The 23,267-nt window shown below is 38.8% G+C and overlaps 1 protein-coding gene across 1 annotated transcript in view; it reads left to right on the forward strand.

Moving 5' to 3' along the window:
- The window catches only part of MTA3 (metastasis associated 1 family member 3), a 125,490-nt gene that overhangs the window by 9,662 nt on the left and 92,561 nt on the right, over positions 1–23,267 (forward strand). Inside the window, exons 2-4 of the mRNA XM_034427684.3 lie at positions 1,401–1,468; positions 11,352–11,445; positions 18,309–18,435. Coding sequence (XP_034283575.2) covers positions 1,401–1,468; positions 11,352–11,445; positions 18,309–18,435 — 289 coding nt within the window. The remainder of the gene's footprint in view (positions 1–1,400; positions 1,469–11,351; positions 11,446–18,308; positions 18,436–23,267) is intronic.

Raw genomic sequence — 23,267 nt, forward strand, 5'->3', positions numbered from 1 at the left:
TACCCTGACATAGATTATGAATTCTCCATTCCTGAGTGTAACTCTCATAAAGGATCACAAGCATTTCTTAACATCTTCCTTATTGTTACTTCACTTCTTTAAATTGTTTTCCCCAAGACTAATAAATACCAGCTGTGGCAGAGCTGTTTTAAGGAGCTGTAGAGAAGCAATGTGGTCTACACCTTAGTTCAAAATATCTTTTTTCTTTTGAATTTAAGCACTATCCAGCCCTAAAATTTAATTTGAAGATTAAAGGGGGAGGGGTACATAAAATTGGCCTTTAAATTCTTAACCTTGTCATATAGAAGAGAATAACTATCTTTTGCTCTAGAAAAAAAGGCAAATCAGTTGTGGAAATTGAAAATAAGCAGATTTTGATAAAATTTTGGGAGAATCTTCCCAAGGATAATCAACAATGGAACTGACTGGATTGGATGGTTCTCCTTTGCTACAGTTATATAAGGAAGCAGTTATTAAAGCAGGCACTTGAAAGGCTTTTATCAACTATCTTATAGTCACAAGATTCTTGCATGCATATTATGGTGGCCGGATGGATTGTGTCCAAGATACTTCACAACTCTGTGGTTCTTTATAGTATATGCTATTCAGAAAAAAAAGCCTTATTATTGGATTGGATTAATTATCAACCATTTTTTGGAATGAAAAGCTACAGTCTTGATCCAAAACACAATAGCTTTTGAAACTCTTGCAAAAATATATTTAATTATTACAATAAAGGCCTATAATTCACATTGATGTAAATCTCAGATGCATTTGATAAACTATTTTGCTTTAGCAGACGTCTCTTCCTCCAATAAGTGGCTAAATAATGATTTATCCTATAGTGAAAGTTTATTGTACTAATGTTTGAAATACTACTGAAGAATCTATGTTTTGGAAGGCTAACATATTAAACATATTAACATGAAAGTCAATTTTGTGCTATAACTATTTTTTTCTGAACCTCTAACTTTATAAGTTAGTTAGAAATTGCCATTTTCAGGCCTTATTTGGTGGAAAGCCATTTACACCTACCTAATTTTATGTCGCTCATGTAATAAATTTGTTAGCACCTGATTAATTAACTTCATTGTTAAAAAAATAATTATTCGAGAATTGATGTAATATGGGAACAACATTTTTGAAATTGATATTTTAATGGAATGCCAGTCATTGCTGATAGAATGATTAATGATGTTTTCTTTGGTTAGGCCTAGGAGGTGAGAAGATAATTTATTTATAAACTATACATTTTTTGAAATAAAATAAGACTACATGTTTAAATTGTAGAAATAAGAGCAGTGCGTACTTGAACTTTAACATGGATCATCTGATTTTTTTATTTTGTTGTAATACTGCTTTTTGAGGAACTTTAAATTTATTTCTTTTTTTTTTTACAGATTATGTTTATTTTGAAAATTCTTCAAGCAATCCATATCTTATCAGGCGAATAGAAGAACTTAACAAGGTATATGATGTTTAGGAATTTCTAAAATAAACTATAACTTACTCTTTGGGAGATAGTTTCTTCATTGCTATCAAACTAAGGAACGGATTTCCTTAGAAAATGTATTGTGTTTGATCATTTTCTGCCTAAAAAGAATTAAGAAATATCTTTTCAATTAGCACTTTTTAAAATAAATACTTTAGGGTTTTTTCCTATTTATAATTTTAACTGTATTTTATTAATTATTTTATGCTTATATATTTATTGCATAGTTCCGTGATGGCGAACCTATGGCATGCATGCCACAAGTGGCACGCGTAGTCATATCAGTGGGCACGCCAGCTGAGCTCTGGCGTGCGCCGGCCAGCTGATTTTCGGGCCTTCTGGGTCCACCAGAAGTAGGGAAACAGGCCGTTTTCTGACTATGGAGGGCTTGTGGGGAGGCATGGGGAAGGCCCATTTTTCTTTCTTACCTGGTTCCAGATGCTCTCTATGCATCTGTGGAGGGCGAAAACAGCCTTTCCCACTCCCTCGGAGGCCCTCCAAAGGCCTGAAACAGCCCATTTCCCAATTCCTGGTGGGACAGAAAGTGGCTTTTTTGCTGTCTCCAGACTCCAGGAGTCTCTGGAGGCTGGGGACAGCAAAAAAGTCACATTCTGTCCCATCGGGAGTTGGGAAATGGGCCGTTTCAGGCCTTTGGAGGGCCTTCGAGGGAGTGGGAAAGGCTGTTTTCGCCCTTCCCAGATAAATAGAGAGGATCTGGAACCAGATAAGAAAGAAAAACGGGCCTACCGGGCCATCACGTGCCAGGAGCGGGGGGGGGGGGTGTTACGCGCACATCCACAGGACAGGGCACATAGAATTATCGGTGTGGGTGCGTACGACCATCCTCCGTTCCCCCCCTCTCCTGGTATGCGATGGCAAAAAGGTTAGCCATCACTGGTATAGTTCATAGTTGTAAATATATAAGGAAGGGTATTAATCAAAGAAGGAATATTAAATAACATGGGTATGTTATTAATTCTGCTGTACATAATCTTGTGACTACTATGGTGTAGACAAGCTAGAAAGTTGTTCCAGATGAAATCTAGTTGCAGAATTAATGCGTGAGAACCAATGAAAGGCAGTAATCATGATAAGAGGTGTTGGGTAAATTAAGGTAAGGAAAATGGAAAGTAATCACCAAGATGACAAAGCAGTCCAAGGAAATGATTGCTGCTATAACCAAAACTGATCTGAGTTTTATTAATTGGTAATATCTGGGAAAACCCCACCCACTGATATAGAGTAACTCCTAAAACTACAGGTAGTCCTTGGGTTATGACAGTAATTGGGACCAGAATCTCTATCGCTAAGCGAAATGGTCATAAAGCGCAATGTCATATGATCGCATTGCTTAGTGATGGCAATCCAGCAGTCCTTGTTACCATTGTTAATTAAACCCCACTGGCTGTTAGGCAAGGACCAACCCCAATCCAAGACCAATTCCCAGTTTGGTCCCTCCCCAATCTCAATAGAGTAAGGAACTGCCTATTCTGCCGCCTCTTACAACTCTCCCCATCAATCTCTCTCCCCCCATCTCTCTCCTTTTGCCTAACCTATTCTTCGATGGCAGTGGTGCTGAGGCTGAAGTAGAGGTGCAGGGTCTTTAGCAGTCTGACAGCCGCCACTGCCCCTGGACCTCTATTTCAGTCCCAGTGCCACCACCACAAGGAATGCTGCCTCAAGCCCTGCACTGTGACCAGCTACTTCAGCACTACAATACAAAGACCAAACACTGTTCTTGCAATGCTTTGGAAAGTTGCTATGTTACAAAACATAGCATGAACAGTGTGTTCTATTTGGAAAACAGCATAAGTGTTTCACCTGGTCTGGCCAGCAGCTGCCTTGCATAGGGTTAGGCTGGGGATGCCTTGTCAACAGAGGTAAGAAAATAGTGGTCAGCTGGATGTGGCAGGACTTGCAGAACGCAGGGTGGCAAGGGTGGCTGAGGCTTTGCACTGTGGCGTTGGGGCCTAGTTGCAGTGCAAGGCTAGAGGATGGGTGAACAGGTTGGGTTTAATCCAGGCTGATATGCCGTATTTTTTGGAGTATAAGACGCACCGGAGTATAAAACACACCTTAATTTTGGGGGAGGAAAACAAGAAAAAAAGAATTCTACCTCTACCTACCAGCATTTAAGGTGGCGCTGCTTTACTCTGCCCTCCTCCTCCTCCTGCAAGCGAGAAGTGCCTCAGAGACTTGGCTGGGAAAGAGGCAATTGATTACTGATAAGTTCTTTTCCGGAAAACTTATCAGGGTGCTCCTGCGATCCTCAGGGACTACTCGCTTTCCCCCAAAGAAACCCCTCGCATGCTCTGGGGGGAGGGTCAGAGCACAGCCTGAGGAACAAACCTCTTTGGGACGGTTGGGGGGGGGAGTCTGTCCGGCAGCTTCGGGGAACAAGGCGGGCCCCGCGATTTGCAGCTAGTCACCCCTCTGGCTGCCCAGTGGGCAGCTCAGCAGACTCACCTTCTCTTTCCTCCTGGCCAAATCCGCCGCCTGAAACGCGATGAACTTTTTTTGCCTCTGGACACCCCATGTTTGTAATTGGGAAGGGGATTGTGGCTCTGCCGCCCGAAAACGCTTTCCTTTGGAATCGAGAAGAAGGACGAGGGCATGCAGCTCTGCAATGTGCAATGGGAAGAAAGCATTTTCAGGTGGCAGCGCTGCAATCCCCTCTCCGAATCCAAAACGGTTCACGGTTCCCTGCTGCACATTACAGGGGAACTGGCCGCCACCTGAAACGCGACTCTGAGAATTGGATTGGGGAATCCGGCCAATGGGCAACGGTGGTTGGAAAGGGATGTTTCACTTTAGGGGGTCCCGTTCGGCTCAGCTCGGCTCCTGGGCGCGGAGAGGGCTTAGGCGGCGGCGGCTCCTCACATTGTTGGGGAGTGAAGTCATCGCAACCATTGTCTGCCCTGAGCTGCCCTCCCTGAAACTGCCGGGCAGATTCCCCCCCCCCCGACCATCCCGAAGAGGTTTGTTCCTCAGGCTGTGCCCCAACCCAGATCCCCACCGCCTGGAACTGCCCGAAAATGTCCAAAGGGTGGGGGCCGACAGGTGGACAGGGCTACATTCGGACTATAAAATGCACCCAGATTTTTACCCTCTTTTTGGGGGTAAAAAGGTGCATCTTATACTCTGAAATATATGGTATATCCACAAATGTGGACATTCCCTTCATGTAGCATATATTGACTTTAGGTCAGCTTTCAACACAGTGTCTAAATCTAAACTGCAGTATACATTTAAATACACAATAGAGACAAATGTATGTTTTTGCTGCTCTTTGAAGTTCATGAAAACATTAGATTGATGTTCAGGTGCAGTAACCAAGGACAAGTCATTAAGGAAGTATAAGTCAGGAGGGGAATTAGTGTATTATTTATTTTATAAACTCCTAGGTTCTTCTCTTAAGTAACTCTTACTTTCCATTCTCCCAGATTAGTCCATATAGACATACCAATTTACTATTGTATACTGATGATGCAGTAATACTGTTATCGAGTTCCACTGGCTTTAAAGTTTTCACTTAACACAATATAGTACTGAGGTGAAATTAATAATAAATTATTCCAAGATCAAGATTCTCATTTTTTCTAAAAGCCTGAAATAGAAATGCTGGAAATTAGAGCGGCAGTCAATTGAGCAGGTTAAGATTTTTAAATAAAACATTTTGGAATATTTTCTCAAGATTTAGGAAGCAGAATTGCCCACCTGGATTAAGTATCTCTGAATGCACAGAGATCTGCCTCAGCTATTGAAATTTATTTTGTCAGAGGAGCAGTTTGTTACAATTAAACTGTTTACAGCCAGAGTCTGAACACAAGTGCTATAAGGGACTCAGTAAGGAGTATATAGCAGTAAGATTGCCTTACAAAGAATTCAAACAAAAAATTTGAGACGTATCCTTCAGATTACCCAAAGGCAGCACTTTCAAAGGAGCACTTTTAGGAGTAAACCTGAATTTAGTCTCTGGATAAATATATTTACCTACTAGCTAATATTATATTACAATCCTGGTGAATTGACTTAATACTGGTAGACAACTTCAATTTTTCTTGGGAAACAGTTATCCCAAATTACCAGTGATGTGACCTTCATATCAAACTAGATATGATATGACTTAAGGCAAAAGAGTTTAGACATAGAAGGCCAAACAGGACTTGCTGCTTTGTTTTACAACATATTCATAATTGTCAAATTTTATTTCCAGTGTCAGCTTTATCATCAGATTACAATTCCCAAATTCAGGGGAACTTTAACTTGATTTAGTGTTTTCCCCACATCTGTTTTGGAAAAATCTCTTGTGAAACTTGACACTGTCTCTGTAACTCTGGTGGTATAGAAATATTATGTCCTTCTGTACATAAGGTTTTACAGTAACATTCAGTTGATTATGACTTTTAATCTAAATTTCCAGAGCACTTCAATAATTTTTATTTCCATTATTTATATTTAATAATTATTTATATTAGATAGCAAGGATATGTCTATCTTTCTAAAAATAGCAAACTTTTGCTACATCATGAGCAAGCTTCACCCACAAATGGTTGCCTGTAATCACTAATGTTAGGAATTAATTTTCCTTTGTTTTACTGAATATATTTTTAATGGTCAGTGAACAAAATAAAATTTCATCTGTTGTAATTTATAGGGAATGGGCTTGAATGAAACTCTTTAATAGTTTTCTCAAAAATCATTGCTTCTGTATTAATTTTCAGCCAATATTTCCTACATGTTAAAGTACCATTGATTCAAAGAAAGATGTGTTTGTCTTTTCTAATTTAAATCTGACAGGACACAGACACAATTGAATTAATTTATAGTTTATAATATATAGGAATACAATAATTAATAGGTACTGGAAAATATGGACAAAAAATATTTTTTTTTCCATTTCCTCAAAAACATTTGGCCAAGATAAATAATTAAATAGGCATTTCAACCAGAGATAGTAACACATAGTGATTTAATTATAACTCGTCTAACACAGAAAAGATTTGATTAAGATAATGTAATTTTAAACAACTTTTGTAAATCAAATTCATAAGTCAGAGAAACTGCACAGTTGTATGTTGCTTGCAAATATAGAGACATATTGGTCTTATGATATTAGTTAGACCAATGGATAGATTTTGAGTTACTGTTAAAAAGCAATGAAAGAATGGGATTTGGATTTTCTGTCTTTAACTTCAAATGTTTGAAACTTTTTCTAGTCATGGGGGTATACAAAGCATTTTGTACTTTTCAATACAGTGCCAAATAAAACTGTGAACAAAACTCAGACATTTGAGGTTGGATTCTTTGAGAACGTTCCAAGTGCTGTAGTTCGAATTTTGTGTTGAGACTTGCCATGGAGAAGTTCTTTAAAAATCTCAGAGAAAGAGAGAGGTCCAGTAGTTACCAGAGTAATTTATCTGTCTCCATGGCATCATCATGCAAATGGCATAGATTATGTAATTGCCATCAGTTATGTCTTCATGTATTTTGTGCCATTTATACAACAATGTCATAACTCACAATATCACTTGACCCTCCGTCAGAAGCCTATGGTGGTAGAGCAGTAATTGGAAAAGAGAGAAGGCAGATTAAGATTAAGGGGGGGTGAAGAGACTTGATTTTACCTGTGTCAATAGTGACCTGCCATTTTGGTGGAAGATATTGAAGCAAGGCCCAATTGTGGAGGAGGGAATTCTGCCACCCAAAGAAGGTCACTTTGACCATGTCATTCCATTCCCTTCATTTTAGGTTTGGTGGGGGTGACAGAAGAGGAGGAATAGCGGTAACAAGTCAGGTTCTCTCCTTGGTTGCTTTTTAGAAATTATGAGGGAATAGATTTCAGGGGAAGTTGGAAGTCAAGGACAGCAAATCCTGACATTAGAGTTTTGTGGCTGCTGAAATCCTTGGATGACAAACAGCCAATCATGCTTTGCCGCCAGTAGCAGCCAGGGCCCCATTTTTGTCCTAGGTTTCTTCTTGTTGGACCCAAGCATGTCACTCTCCTTTTGAGGTAGCAAGCGTAGCTCACTGCCAGAGTAAAAACAAATGCAATTCATCAGTTGGCCAGTAATGGTGGGCCAAGGAAGGTGGACCCACTCCTGGATTGGGCAGGCAGTGCTAAGGATGCCCAGTAATTTTCTTGCTTTTAGCATTTTAAGATGTTCTCCATGGCAACGACATGATGAAATGGCAAAGTCTCAACTGGAGACTAACTTTTTTGGAGCAAATCATTTTCCGTAAGATGAATTGCTGTCTTCTACATTTTCTCTGTTAGTGCTGGTGAGGACCTGAGAGAAAATTTTACTTCATTCTCTAGACAATTGGCAGCCACTTTCCACTCAGATGTGAACTGATATAAAAGGTATCGTTAGATACTTGAATCTTCTCAGGCGCTAAGTCACCTAAGCAAATCATAATGGTTCATGGTTCATTGACTTCTCATGACATCTGAAATGAGCATTAAATGTGTTTAACTGGATGTCTTTGTGGTTCATGCAGCACCATCCATAATGCCCACAATTGAATAAAGACTCCTGTAGCCCAGCTAATTTATGCAAGCTGGCCACTGTCTAATCATAGCATCACCTAAACTGAAGTGGGATTTAGCTTTAGCTTTTAACTTCTTTGCAACCTTTCTCCCACTCTCAGCCCCATTCCTATGACCCATTTTCCTTTACACTTGGCAATCAATAAAATTGATTGTGTAGTAACACCTACAGATTCTCAAAAAAAGAAAAATATTTAATTTTTTAAATATGTTTTTGGGAGGTTCTCAGCCAACACTCTAAGCTAGACGAAGAAAGCAGACTGTCTCATCAACATTCCTTAGCCAGCAGTTAACTCACAGAAGCCAGCTAATTAAGCCAGTAGTCAATTAGCAGTAGACAAAAAATTAATGTACTGTTTCCATTTCACTTGTGTTTCTGTTGTTTTGTCTTCAAATAATTTTTAAACATAATTCTTAAGCCAAGTACTGTCTGCATGCTGCTTAATTATAACTCTTACAATAAATTAATTGAACATGATCATGCAGTATGAGACCAAAGTCTGCACGTAAGCTCTGTATAGGACAAAAATCATGGAAGCTCTCACTCATCCTGTCCCCACTCCCAGAGCTGACTCAGTGGAAGTTAGCAGGATGAGGTATATATCAACAGTTCACCAGAACGCTGTCTTGAAATTTTAGATATACCGTGGAATCTAAGCAGCGTCATGGCACAAAAAAATGTCTAAAATGCATTCACAACCCAAAGTTCAGCAAACAACCCAACCCAATTTATGGACTTTGCAGTTTTAAATAGACTCTGCAATTTTAGCATCAGAACTGAAAAGCAACAGAAGGCTCATCTCAGAACTATCAACCTGCCCAAGCCAACATTATATTAAAGTCTTTGCAAGTACAAACTCAACACATTAGCAATACATGTGTGTAAATACTGTTTTCTGATAGTAATTTTTAATTTAATATGATAGGCAGGTTGCCCAATTCTTTGCTTGACGATGATGATTGTAGCAATCTTTCTGAAAGTTGGCTTCATGAACTGATATTGACTTCAAATCTTGTTACCTGTGCTGCAGAGTGAATGAACAAAGGGCTTGTTCTGAGTTTTTATTATTTATTTAAAAGACATATGGCCAGCAACAACTCTGGGTGGCTCACAAAGCCACACAGCCATAAAAATAAGAAAATCAATACTCAGAACATGGTATCACAACCATGCCTCTCCACTGCAGCCAACACCATCATCTTCAGACTCCAGCCTCTCCCTATTCTAGTGGTTGGGAGAAGAGCCAAACATATAGCCTTCCAAAAAGTTAAAAGAGGCAAGGCCTGCTGGATCTCAAGGAGAAAGGCGGGATCCTTGATATTCTCTGATCTTGGTGGTTTTCTTGCAAGACGTCTTTTGCAGTGCTGATGATGTTACTTAGTTTGCTAGCAAAATGTCCATAAGAAAACCACCAAGCTCAGAGAGCACCAAGGACCCCATAGTCGAACCCTGAGCTACAAATATTCTCTTTTAAAGAGAAGGTTGCAGAGCAGAGGCTGTTACAGAAAAGGTACACTTCTAAGATCCAATAGATGGCAGCATTTCAGGGCAGAGATCTGGAATGTACCTACTCTATCTGATCTGGTGAAAGAGGCAGATATCCTCAGGGAAGGGTGGTTCCACCAAAAACCTGGCCCTATATCATGTCGGACTTTGAAAGTGATAAGCATACTAGAATTGCTTTTCCATGTGGAACATTTCAAGTCTTGTTGAGTTTTTTTTCAAGTTTGAAACAGAACTTTTTTTTTTTTTTTGTCTTTTGGGTACACTCTTGGTCAGGGTGAATGAAGTGTGATTAGAAGGATTAGCAGACTTTATGAAACAAATTAAATTACAATGTTACTAGGTGTCCTTGGCTAAACCTACTTTGCTTCACAAAATCTTGAAAATAAAATTGTGTGTGTGTGTGTGTGTGTGTGTGTGCGCGCGCGCACGGAGGAGAAAAAGAACTGTATAGATTACTATATCATATACCACATATGATTAAGAACCAAATACTAGGGTTTCTTCCTTCCTTCATTTTTGTGTTATATTTTGTGTAAGACCCTGTCTTATATTTTTTTGAACCCCGAAATAAGCACTTGGCCTTATTTTTGGGGAGGTCTTATTATTTTGGGCACATGGAGCAAGACGGGGCTCCTCTTGCCGTCTTACCTGATTTCCAGCTCTGCATTTAAATATGTTCAGGGAGGGCTTATTTTGGGGGGGAGGCTTATTTTAGTACATGCGCTCAAAAGCCTGATTGGGCTTATTATCAGGGGATGTCTTATTTTCGGGGAAACAGGGTATTTAAATAATAAACTGAGAACAAGGACTGTATGGGATTCTTTTATATTGAAGGTCCAAATGTTTTAACTAACTAACTAGAATAATAGGACTGTGCAGGCTTTGAAAATGGTTAGAAAGAAGTGCTTTATATTTCAGGTGAGCACAGCATCTTTCTGTTACTTATCAAAACAGCCTGGAAACTTCTTTATGAGGCAATGCTATAAAATGTGTGTGCACGTTTGATAGCCTTAAAGACTGTCTTAAAGACAATATGTGTAACTTGATGAAGATAATAGGAATGGATTGTTAAGGGAAGAAGTATGCAACCTAATCCTGAAAAAGTAGATAGCATGAGAAAGAAGTTCCAAATAACCGCGCCTTAATTCTGTTTGGCATAAGATGAAGAAGACAGAAACTCTGACATCTTTTAAAATTCTGTTACTATGATGCCCTCTAGTAATAAGTACTGTTCCTGAAATCCTTGGGTTTTCTGACCTGTCCTACTTTGATGGATGATTTCAATCTTGTTGTTTAGCAGTTCTTCCAAAGAAGCAGGCTCTGCCCTCATAAATAATTAAATACAGGAATAAAGATATTTTTTGAGGCTCTAACAGTAACAAATAAACAAACAAAACTCCTCAAGAAAAATGTATCAGGTTTAATGGCAACTGGGCTTAATCCTTACATAAAGAAACAGGTTTTCAGTCTCAGAGCAAAGCTAAGAGTCTAAGGTTAAGGGTTCTCTTCAGAAGTTTTGAATGCTTTGTCACTAGAGCTTTTTAAGAAGAGATTGAAGAACAATTTGTCTGGAATGATATAAGGTTTCCTGCTTGGGCATGGGATTGGACTAGAAGTTTTTCAAAGTCCCTTCCAATTCTGTTATTCTGTCTTCTGTAAATCAATTTTGGTTCAACATGATTACTCTTATCACATGTGCCAACATTAAAAAAGATGAATTTTGGCTTTGTGGAAAGTCGATGGTGAATGTTAAGGTTTACTCTTTAATATGTACTTCATTAATTAATTCTGTCATTTTCCAGACTGCCAGTGGTAATGTGGAAGCAAAAGTAGTATGTTTTTACAGACGACGAGACATCTCCAATAGCCTCATTATGCTTGCAGACAAACATGCAAGTAAGTTGTTTTTTATTTTATTTAGAAACAAATAGCATGAATTATGCATTCTTAAAATAATATTTTGTGTCTCTCTATATGAACTCATTAGACTCTGCATGTGAAACTGAATATGCATGCAATTTATTAACACTCCATTACCCTTGGTGGGATGTGCATTCAGAATTTCATGCCTGTCTGCATTTTCATACAAGTAATCAAATATATCTTTACAAGCAATTAGAGTTGGAACTAAGGACTAATAAATTTGCTGTTTTATTTTTCCCCCTTTTTCAGCTACAGCATGATTGATCTAGATAATTTAGTGCAGAATTATTTTTTCTGTATTTATTCATATTGTTAATAGTTCAGTAGAAGAGTGAAATAATTCAGCACATTTTTCATGGTTTCTTTTGTTTCAAACCCTGAAAGATTAACATCTTGACTTTTAAATTTAGTTAATTTAGATTTTGCTTCCATGATTTTTTTTTAATTCTTAATTTGTATTCCATACATCTCGTGATTTCTTCATTTAAAATGTCTCCCCAAAGTTGGGGTGCAATAGGGGATTGCCAGGGAAAATATAATCAAGATTAAATAAGCCTCTGCAAAATTTTGAACGATTTCCCTTTTTTCCAGTATGCTTCTGCCATATTGCATCTGACAAACATTAGGAGGTTGCGAAGATGCTGGTAGGAATAAAGCAGGTGATTGCTAAAGGTGGAGAACACAAGAAACTGTAGGCAGTTTCATACATTACTTCAATTTATTCCAGTGTTTTAGTTATGGTGAATTGGGGATCATACGGTTAGAGATCATGTTGTCCTTTGGTTGATGCTAATTTAACATAATATTTATTTTAAGTTGTGCAGCCACCCAGAATTGTTCTGAAGGTGAGCAGCCTAGAACCTCAATAATTAAATAAACAATTAATTAGAGAGAGTTCCGTGTGAACTGTGTGGTCACTTTTCTGAAATAATTGTTGCTTACGATTTATTTATTAGTTACACTTGCTTTTATGGCACTGCAGTCATTATGAGTGCCATTAAGCCGCTCATAAGCAAGAGTGACAATGCAATATTCATAATTCAATAATTAAAAATCAAAATCATTAAACATGTCCCAACATAGTAACAATTCATCATATCAACAGCACAAAAGATACCACCATAAACCTTTACAGTAGTCTCATATCTCCAGTATCTTTATTATTAATGTCTCAGTTGCTGATTGCTTTTTGAAATATCGCATCTTTAACAGCTTTCAGAATTCCAGGAGTAAACTTGTGATTTTAAAGTCTTTGGTGAGAGGGCATTCAACAGAAAAGAAGCTGTTGCAGAAAATATTTGCCTACAGGTCTCCTCTTGCTGTGGGAGGATTGTCAGCAAGCACTTTCTGCACTCTCCCATAGGCAAGTAGGTTCTATTTGGTGTAAGTGGATATATAGGTAAAAAGGCCCCAAACCACAGAGGGCTTTAACACCTTCAATTGCACGTAGAAACAAATCGCAATAGTGCAGCTCACAAAACACTGAGGCATAGAGTTCTTGCTATTAGTATGTGGATTACTACTGTTAGTATGTGGATTGTTTGTTTTACAGTATTGTTTCCTCAAATGGTAGTGATCTTAAAAATGTGCTATGTTTGATGGCATGCTATGTTTACCCCTGGAGGCCACTGTTCAAAAGAAATATAATAATGAATACTTTTTATTGGCCTAACAGCCATTTCTCCATAGTGGTGGAGATAGCATCCAGGAATGGGTTGACCTTGTCTGCTTAGCTGATTGGACTGAGTCTGTCAGAGCTGTTAGGATACGCCTCTGTTGCTAGGGCTTCCCAGCTTTTGACACAGTAGGTCAGCTAGGACAGATGTGTTAAGAGTTTCTCCCGACTTTTGACAGGAACATTCCTGGATCCTTTCTTCATCAAAAACTTCAAATTCGTGAGTGTGTAACCCAGCTAACTCCCAAACATCTGATTGAGTCGCTGGGATCACCTCAGCAGCGAGGGCTTCGGCTCGAGCCACCAGACAGTGACCTCTTGGCTGGCAGGGTAGCTGGCAGGGTTCTCTCCCACACAGCTAACCCCAGGATTGTCATTTGCAGACAGCAAGAGGCAGCGGAATTTTCACGCTCCCATTTTGATAGCTAGGGAAGCTGGATTGTGGAGCTTCCACGCTCCCGCACGTCCCACCAGGCAGCTGAGCTTTCACGCTCCCATTTTAACAGCCGGAGAGGCCGGATAGTGGAGCTTTCGTGCTCCCGCCATTGATCGAGTCAGGCGGCCATTGCAGGAGCTTTGTGCTCCTGTGCTGTGGCGCCCAATATTTTGAAGTGACAGGAGCTGTTGTGCTCGCCACAAACAGCACAAGGAACCTGTGTGGAGCTTTGTGCTCTTGTTAGGCCCAGGATAGCGGCATTGCCTGGAACCGTAGCACTCCCTTTCAAGCAGCTGTGCTATGGCATTGAGCGGAGCTTTGCGCTCCCATTGTGATAAGCCCCAATGATTGCTGAAATTGGCAAGGAGCTGTAGCATTCCAAATTTCACAGCTGCGCTGCCAAAGGTGCAAAGAGCGTCACACTCCCATTTAGCCAGCCACAGGCTAACAATCCGCAGGCAGGGGAAAGGGCTTCTGCCCATTAGTGCTAGCCAAGGGCTCTCCTAAAGATTCGAAGTGAGCATTGAGCTCCAATAGCCCTAGAGATATCTGAAGCCCTAAGAGCCCTTACCAAGGGAGGAGAAAAGGGCGCGAAAAGTGACAATCTAAAATGGCGGATAAAGTGGCAGCTGACAGCATGGGGAAGCATGCTGCAGAAACAGCAGCTAACCGGGCAAATGCCTCGACAGGAGCCAGGTGTGAGCACAGATCTAAGGCTCACAGCTTGGCTGCACTGTCCAGCAAGGGCTCTAAGGCAGCCCAAAAGGATGAGTGGCGCAGAGATAAAGCTCTGGAAAAAAATTGTGCCAAAGCTGACAGGGCAAGCAACCAACTGTCAAGAGTTCAGAGACGAGCGAAGCCAGTCCAATAGGCTGCATTCTCTGGGCCTGTCACCAGGGGGAGCTGGAGATTAATTTTCTCCAGAAGGCTCATTATTACCTGCCAACAATGTAGGGCTATGGGACTGAATGTCAGACTTGCAAAATACTGAAGGATTTGTAAGCAACCCTGTAAAAGTGCCAGAGCTGTTCCTGAGGCCACCTTCACCCCAACAGCGGCTGGGCTGTGCCCAGAGATGGGGGCAGAATCAGTAATTCCAGAGAATACGCAGGCAATTATCACTGAGGCCATCAGGCAGGGCATATCTGCAGGAATGCAGCAGTCCAGATGTGCATCCTCAGGGGCGTCTGTCTTCTCTGTAAATCCCAGCCAGTGCCAGGCCCCTCAATTCCAAGGGGAATTTCCAACCATCCCTGAACCATTCTCTCCAGCTCCCTCCCCAAAGAGCCAGTCTCCACTCTCAGAGGAGGGAGAGACCAGGGAATTGGACGTCTCAGATGATGATGGTCTAATTCCAGATCAGTCAACCTTTACTGGACTTTTCCAGCATGGCCTATTCAAGTGGCTTCTTTTTAAGGTGAAAAATTCAGCCTGGCTTGGGGCTCACTTTGCAGAGCCAGAACCAGAGGGCCCGACCAAACCAATGGATTCACAACTATATAGGATTGAACATTGCTAATGTAGGTACCTTTCTTCATTCTTTAGAAATGTCTGTCTAAAGTGTTCTGGTGGCTTTTAAAGCATGCTTGAATAAACTTTGTTTTCCACCATAAAGACTATTGACTTCAGCTCCTTACCTGACATTTTAAGCTTGATTTAAGAAATTAAGTAATGCAGCCAAGCATATCATTAGGGGATAAGCATTCTTGCTCTTGTTTAATATCAATCCACTCAAGCAACTGCTGGAGCAGAATTTGAACAGGCTGGCCCATATATCTAGAACTTGAATAATTTCTTCTCTAATAAAGGAGAACATTTGTAGCTCAAAGTTGAAATGAGGGGTCCTTGGTGCTGTCTGAGCTTGCTTGTTTTCTTGCAGACATTTTATTACCCTAACTAGGTAACATCATCATCATAGATAGGATAATGAAACAAGAAAACAAGCAAATTCAGTGAATACCAACAACTCCTCTAATTTCTTTTCCTCCTCCTCCTCCTCCTGTCTTGGCAGTGCAAAAAGTAATTTTATGGAATTGAGTGCTTGTTTGCAGTTACGATATTTGGTTTAGACAGGTCAGAAACAAAGTTTGGAGATGGTTCTTAATTCTTTTTCAAGTTTGGAGACAGTAGTTCTTTTTAAAATTTGTTTATTGGTAATGCCTGGCTTACCACTCTCACGTTTTTCAGTTATTTCTCTCTTATTTTTAATGTTGATTGTAATGCTAGTATTAGGTAATGAGGGCTGAGTCAGTGTAAAAATGTCATGTCGAAATACTTAATTCAAAATGAGTTGGACAACAGACTCCCTATTCTACAAATATCTGGGGCATATGCTTAAACTTTAGAGGTGGAAGTCAGTTAGTTAACATAATGTAACTCTATTTTCTTGGAGTTTTTTTTTTTTTTTACAAACTCCTTGACAAGTTTCTAATTTTAGTTGCCTAAATTGTGTATATCAGACATAGGCCTTTAATGGCCCACAGGCCGAATCTGGCCCTTCGGTCGTCCTTATGTGGCTTGCGGCATTGTCAAGAGGGCGCAAAGCATCAGCAGGGCATTGGCAGAAGGTGAAGTATCAGCAGAGGCATTCTCACCCTGCATAACAGTCCCAGTTTCTCATATGGTATCTTGGGAAAATTCATTTTCCACCTGTGCTGTACATAGTCACTTTCCTAGTATAAGCTGCACTGTAAAATTGGCATCTTCTGATTCTAATTGGTGAAAAATCTCAGTTATTTTGCTGTCAAGAATTTATAATAAAGTGGGAATACTAGGAAAAGTGAAATATTAAAAATTTGCCTTTCCTTTTTTTTTTTTTTTACCAAATTCTGTATTTTATTATGCTCAATTTATTATGCTCTTTGGTTTTTGTAAATAGTTTGTAGCATAGAAACTGATCTTAAATATGGAATGTATTACAAGTATACAGTTTCACCGTTTTGGCTAGAGAGAACAAAAATTTAGCTATTTTGGAATCCTAGTCTCAAGAACAAAAAGGTGAAGAAGACAGCGTGCTTAAAAGCAAGAAGTCAATAAGATTCTCACCAGCCCTATCCTTGTTGGTTAAAACTGTTGGATTGAGATGGAAGGGAGGAGAATGCAGGCAGAGATGTAATCTGGTGTCTCTCACATCAAGGTGTTAAAAAGGAAGAACACAGATCAAGACATTTCTGTTCCCCCTAAGATAGATGGTAATTGCAGGAATGTGCTATGTAACACAGAAGCTGCCCCAAGGCATTAGAGAGGGCCACAGTGTGTAAAATCCAAAGGACTTCTGAGAAGGACTCTTCTCTCCAAACTTTGGTTTTACATACTTGTAGCCCCTTTCTTCTATAGGCCTTTTTCACATTATTCCCTATTAATTAATTACTTTATATGTATGGTGAGAATGTATGAGCATAAATAGAAGCTATACCCAAGGATGAATGCAGATTTGAGCAGGCCCTAGGGTTCCACTGGTATTAGGATTCTTAGATTATGACTGTAACAATCTCTAGGGCTAACAGATTGGTTTTTTAAAAAAGCAAGGATTGGATTAAAGTGCCTCTGAAGACATGCTCAATCTAGACGTTTGTGTAATATCAGCCCAGAAACTTGTATAGAAATTGTTTTTCACATGAATCTTTTCCAGTTTTGTTGTTCGCAGCAATATAACTAAATAGGAAAAGGTTTCATATGGGGCTATTATACCATTAGGAATCGGAGAGTTTTGATATAGAATTATATAGAGTTTTCCTTGTTCCATTAACTTGTCCTTGTCCTTGTCCCATTAACTATGATTTTCAGTCCACATGGAAAAAGCAAGATAACTGAAATCTCATCCTTGGGCTTCTCTCCAGATCCTTCTACTCAGCATGGGATATAATCAGGCCAAAGCACTCGTTTAAGACTTTTGTTTCTTTATATATTTCTGTTCTATATTTTTGAGCTCTTTATAATTATTCTTCGATACTGATATATTTTTATACATTACATTGTCTATACCTCATCCTTCTTATGCTGGTCTATGACCATAAGAAATATTTGCTTGACTGATATAAAGAATTCTTCCTGACATTCCTGACCTGTGATCATCTGATTTAAAATAAGTGCTGCAATTCCAAATAATACTGAATTATTTGATGATATTAAAAATCTAAATCAAAATGTATAAAATCTACATTTATACACCAGCTATTTAAAAATGTATATACAGTGCAGATTCATAAAATAAATGTAAGATAAGAATAATGGCTCAGTCTCAAAAGTGGTATTATAGGTTTTATTTTAAAGAGCTAAATTCAATATAATGAAAGGGAATTTCTTCCAATACATTTAAGGGCCAAGAAGAAATAAAAAGATTAGGAAAAGAAGTTTTCTTCATCTTTTTATTTCTTCTTAGCTCTTAAATGTCTTTTGCCAGTTATACCATTATGCTAATAGAGAGACACAGTTCACTCCAACTCCAATATGATTATAATTGAATTGTAAAAAAGCTCAAGGGTGAAAGGTAGTTCTATTATTTATTGTTGTTGTGTTATAGAAAATAATTCTTGTAAATAGACTTTTCCTGTTGAATATTGTTTTTTGTTGTGATCAGTTTGATTACTGTTTTGAGTTTTTTGCAGAAACAGAAAGATGCAATTCTATTAAAAATAAGGTGGAAAGTTTCATAGAGGACAGAAACCTTCCTTGAAAAATGGTTCTAAAGATAACACCAGGCCTCTCTTTTCTTTTTTTGTGTAGAAGAAGTTGAGGAAGAATCTGAAATTCCCAAAGAAATAGATCTGACCGATAAACAGAAGCACCAATTGAAGCACAGAGAATTATTTCTGTCTCGTCAGTATGAGTCCCTGCCTGCAACACACATTCGGTAAGAAGTACTGTTCCAGTCATGGATTTCTGTGTTTGCTGCTAGCTAAATGATCAGAATAAGAGGTTTTGATGTTTTCATGGGATTCAGTAGTGCCACTGTAGAATTTGAATTTGTAAAATTCAGAAAAAGGATGCAAATGTCCTTATGTCATCTCACAAAATTACTAATTTACATTTTATTTTATTTTATTTTATTATTTCATTTCATTGTTCCAATGTTTTCTTTCATCATTAGCACATCATTAGCACATGTGTAATGCAAATTACACATCCCTGTAATGCAAAGCAGCAAAACACTTCTGAAAATGTAAGTTACTAAATAGAATATGTAGATGAAAACATGCAGTTTAGAAAGTATCCAACTTGGTCAGGTATGAATCTTGGAGGCTGAACCAGCAAGATGAACACATAAATGGGAGAAGTTAGTTCTCTGTCAGATGAGAAGAAAATATTCTGAAGGTTGTTCATTGGCTGGAGGTGAAAAGAGCCTTTCTGCTTTCATTATGTGGCAGGCAATATGTGGAAATGTATCCCCTAATCTATTATATCTGCTTGACCCTTGTCCCCAACTCTCAATTTTTTTCTTTCTAGCCACCCTGAGTAGTGGCAGATTGCTGAACCTAGATAACATTTTAATTCTTTGAGGAACTATAGAAATTAAAGGATAAATAAACCTACCCCCTTCCCCCTTAGTAGGTTTTTGATGGAAAGCAGATGAACAAATTCATATATGTGAATATGCATTCAGGGGATAGAAGAATAAATAAGGAAAGCCTTTTAAGATCACTACTCAGTTCTCTTGGATATCTGGCAATCTTAATCCATGCAGAAAATAAGTAATATTTTACCAGTATTATTTATCCATTTTGATTGATTTTTCTTTTGTAGTGTGAAATGCTCAGTAATATAATATTAATAATTAATATCCTTTAATGAATTATTATTTTTGCAATTATTAGACTATTGTAAATATAATATAAGTCTTGTGAAAAAATAGAAGACAAAATAATTACTGCCTTTATTTTATGTATAAAAGGTGGGGAAAACGTAATAATAATACACATAAATTGGTTAATATTAAGGTTTCTAATGAAAGTATTGTCTTTACTGCAACTATCATAATCTGAATGTGTGACATATCACTATATAATAAAAACTAATGTAGTTTCTATGATTATCTTGGCTTTACCTTTTTTCTTTGTTTCTTAAAGTATGATTCTTTAAAATGCAAATAGTTACTAGAGATTGATGTGATCTGAAGGATGTTGCAGTTGTTGCTTATTTGGGTATTTGCCTCCTCAGGTGTCATTTTGTTTTGACTGTTGTTCATGTACTGTTGAAATGAAATTGTGATACATGATTTGCAAAGAGATACAATTACCCTGCCATGAAATATGATCATCTACATATTTTTAGACATTCCCACTGTTTTTTTTCCAGATGTTTCTCTGCTTTGGCAAAGTTTAAGTTTATTTAGCATTTTAAATAATGTTTTGTAATTAATTGTGAAAAGCATGTAAAATTTATGTAATGTCATAAAAGTGAAATGAAAATAACTAAAATCTGAAATGTTACGGTGAGATTTGCGATAAGTAAAAAAATTGGAATTAGGATTACCAGACAATTTTATTTGTCACAAATGCTTTCATATCACTTGAGTCTCCAGACTCTAAATGCAAGCAAAGAATTAGAATGCAATAGAAGAGAATATATGTAGCTCAGGATTACACTATGGAATCCTTCGTGCCCGTTGATCTTCTTTGTTTGCTTGCTTGTAGATATTTCATTACCCAACTAACTCATCATCAGTGAATGCAGGGTTTGCTACCTGTTTATGTACAATAGCTTGCTTGCCCTGTTTTGGTTGGGATGTGGTATTCTCCATGGGAGTTCCTTGATTAGGAAAATGAAATAATCAGGCAAACAATCAAGCGGAAAGCGATGGATGGATGGATGGATGGATGGATGGAAGGAAGGAAGGAAGGAAGGAAGGAAGGAAGGAAGGGGAAAGCTTCTCATGCTACCTGCTGACTTCCTATAAGGAAACTCAGTGGGGAAACCAGCAGGAATTTAGAAGTTGTTTCCACTTCTACTGTTTCTCTGTTTGTCTTTTTAGGTAAGGAAATATCTCTGAAATGATGATACAACAGGACATGGGTTGTCTAGTACCTAAAATAAAGTTAATACAATATATATCTTAATCTAATCCTCTATGTAATAGAATAATGTGGGGACGGAATGGCTATTTTTCCCTATGACTATCATTAAGTGTTGTATCTTATGATTCTAGACGAATGTATCTTTTTTTTTATGTACACAGAGAGAGTATGCACCAAGACAAAATCCTTGTGTGTCCAATCACACTTGGCCAATAAAGATTTCTATTCTATTCTATTCTATTCTATTCTATTCTATTCTATTCTATTCTATTCTATTCTATTCTATTCTATTCTATTCTATTCTATTCTATTCTATTCTATTCTATTCTTACCAAATTTTACTTAACTTTTATTAAAGGTTTGTTGCATTTGTCAGAGCCAGCAGCAGATTAGAAACAAGGAGATTGCGAGTTCTAGTCCTGCCTTAGGCATATAAGCCAGTTGGGTGACTTTGGACCAGTCACTCTCTCTCAGACTATCTCACTCACAGGATTATTGTTGTGGGTAAAAGAAGGATAAAAACAAATACATAACAGATGAGTTATACATGCCTAAATTGTATATTGAATATAAAATTATATATAAAAAGTATATGTTTATGAAAAGTTTGAACAATATTGTGTGGACTGATATATCAAACAATGGACCGTGTTGTATCCTGAAATTTAAGTTTTATTCATTATGTCAAAAATCTGCTGAAATAATTGCTGTGTGTTTAATAAAGGGGGAAAGGAATTCATTTTTGGCTAGGTATTTCAGTAGTGCCTGAAACATATGAGGGAGGATGGGCTTATGTTTAGAAGACAAAGAAAATGAAGCAAAGGTTATTAAAAGGTTTACAAATCTAGAATGATGGGCTTTTTCTTAGAACTCTTTCTGAGTCAAAATTGAACCTTTATAGTTAAACTGAAGCATGTTATTGGAGATTGAGTATTGGCAATAAAATGTTCATATGAAATTTCCTTAATATTCCTGTTGAACTTTATGTGTAATTCCCCAATGGAGACTCAGTACATGTGCTAGGAACAGGTAAGCCATGTCACTAGATAGCACTGCCTTCATTATGAATCCTGAGAATTTATGAGGGATCAGTTTGTGTGGCAAAATATACATCTAAATCTGCAGTTAAACATAGTTGCTAAGAGAACAATGGTTCAGTTTTGTTTGATCTAGTATTTGATTGAGCTTTTAAACTGCTTTTAATTTTTAGACTGCCACAGAATATTATTAATCCAAAACAGGATATTTCCCTTACTACTTGACTTCAAAATGTTTAATAAAAATAAAATACAATTATTTTTAATATAGTATATTGGAGCACTACAAATCATATCTATCATATATTACAGATTATATTCCCTCTGAATTGTGTATTCATTTTTGAATGATCTCTAACAGTAATGGCTAACTTTTTTGCCATCGTGTGCCAGGAGTGGGGGGAGTGTGTGTGTGTCACGCGTGCACGTGGCCACACCCATAATTCTATGCGCACCGCCTCTGCACATGAGCGTGCGACCCCCCTCTCCCCGCTCCTGGCATGCAATGTCCCGTTTTTCTCTCTTCCCAGGCTCCAGAGTCTTTCTAGGAATCTGGGTAGGGTGAAAATGGGCCTTTCCCACCACCTCCCGAAGCCCTCCGGAGGCAGGAAAAAGCCTGTTTCCCTAATTCTGGTGGGCCCAAAAGGCCCAAAAATCAGCTGGCTGGCGCATGCACTCGCGCTGGAGCTGAGCTCACATGCCCACTGATATGGCTATGCGTGCCACCTCTGGCACATGTGCCATAGGTTTGCCATCACGGATCTATAACATACAGGTAGTTCTCATTTAGAATCACAATTGGGACCAGCAACTCACTTGTTAAGTAAAGTAGTTGCTAACAGAAACTGTGGCTCTGTTTTTGATGTTATTTCAGCTTTCCTTTGCTTTACAGATCTGCAAAGCAGGGGTGAAATGCTCCCGGTTCGGACCGGCTTGGGCGAGTAGGTAGCGATGATGGCCGGTGGTTTGGAGAACCGGTAGCAATGGAAGCTGGAGGCTCCACCCACCTGCCCCATTCCCCGGAGTCAGGGAATGCACCATGAAAGGTATCGGAGTCGCTCACTCTCCTTCTTGAATGAGCCACTCTGGTCCACATGCCAGCTGCACAAGCGCACATCCAACCTGCCGCTGAATTAAATAAAAGTGTGCGCTTCAAGGAGAGTGAGCGACTCCGGTCCCTTTCGGGCGCTTGCCTTCCCTGACAGCCAGCTGCAGGAGAAAGGTGAGCAGTAGGAGTTGGGGAATGGTGCATTCCCTGACTCCAGGAGATGGGGTGGGTGGGCGGAGCCGCGGGAGAAAGGTAAGGATATGCCAGCAGAATAGAAATTTAAAAATTTTTCTTACTGGGTTCTGTGGGCGTGACTTGGTGGGAGGGGGTCTTGTGACTGAGTGGACGTAGCTGAGTGACTGAGTTGGCCGCGCCCACTCAGTCACAGGACACTCCCCCACCAAGCCACGCCCACAGAACCGGTAGGGAAAAATTTTAGATTTCACCCCTGCTGCAAAGGTTGTGAATGCAAAGATTGTTTGCAAAGTTACTTTTTCATCACTGCTGTAACTGCAAACAGTCACTGAATGAGGCAGAGACTAAACAAGGACTACCTATATTAAGCTGTCTCTTTTTATTTCTATGT

Source organism: Pantherophis guttatus, chromosome 1 (assembly GCF_059756535.1).
Source record: "Pantherophis guttatus breed Tessera chromosome 1, ASM5975653v1, whole genome shotgun sequence".
Classification (NCBI taxonomy): Eukaryota; Metazoa; Chordata; class Lepidosauria; order Squamata; family Colubridae; genus Pantherophis; species Pantherophis guttatus.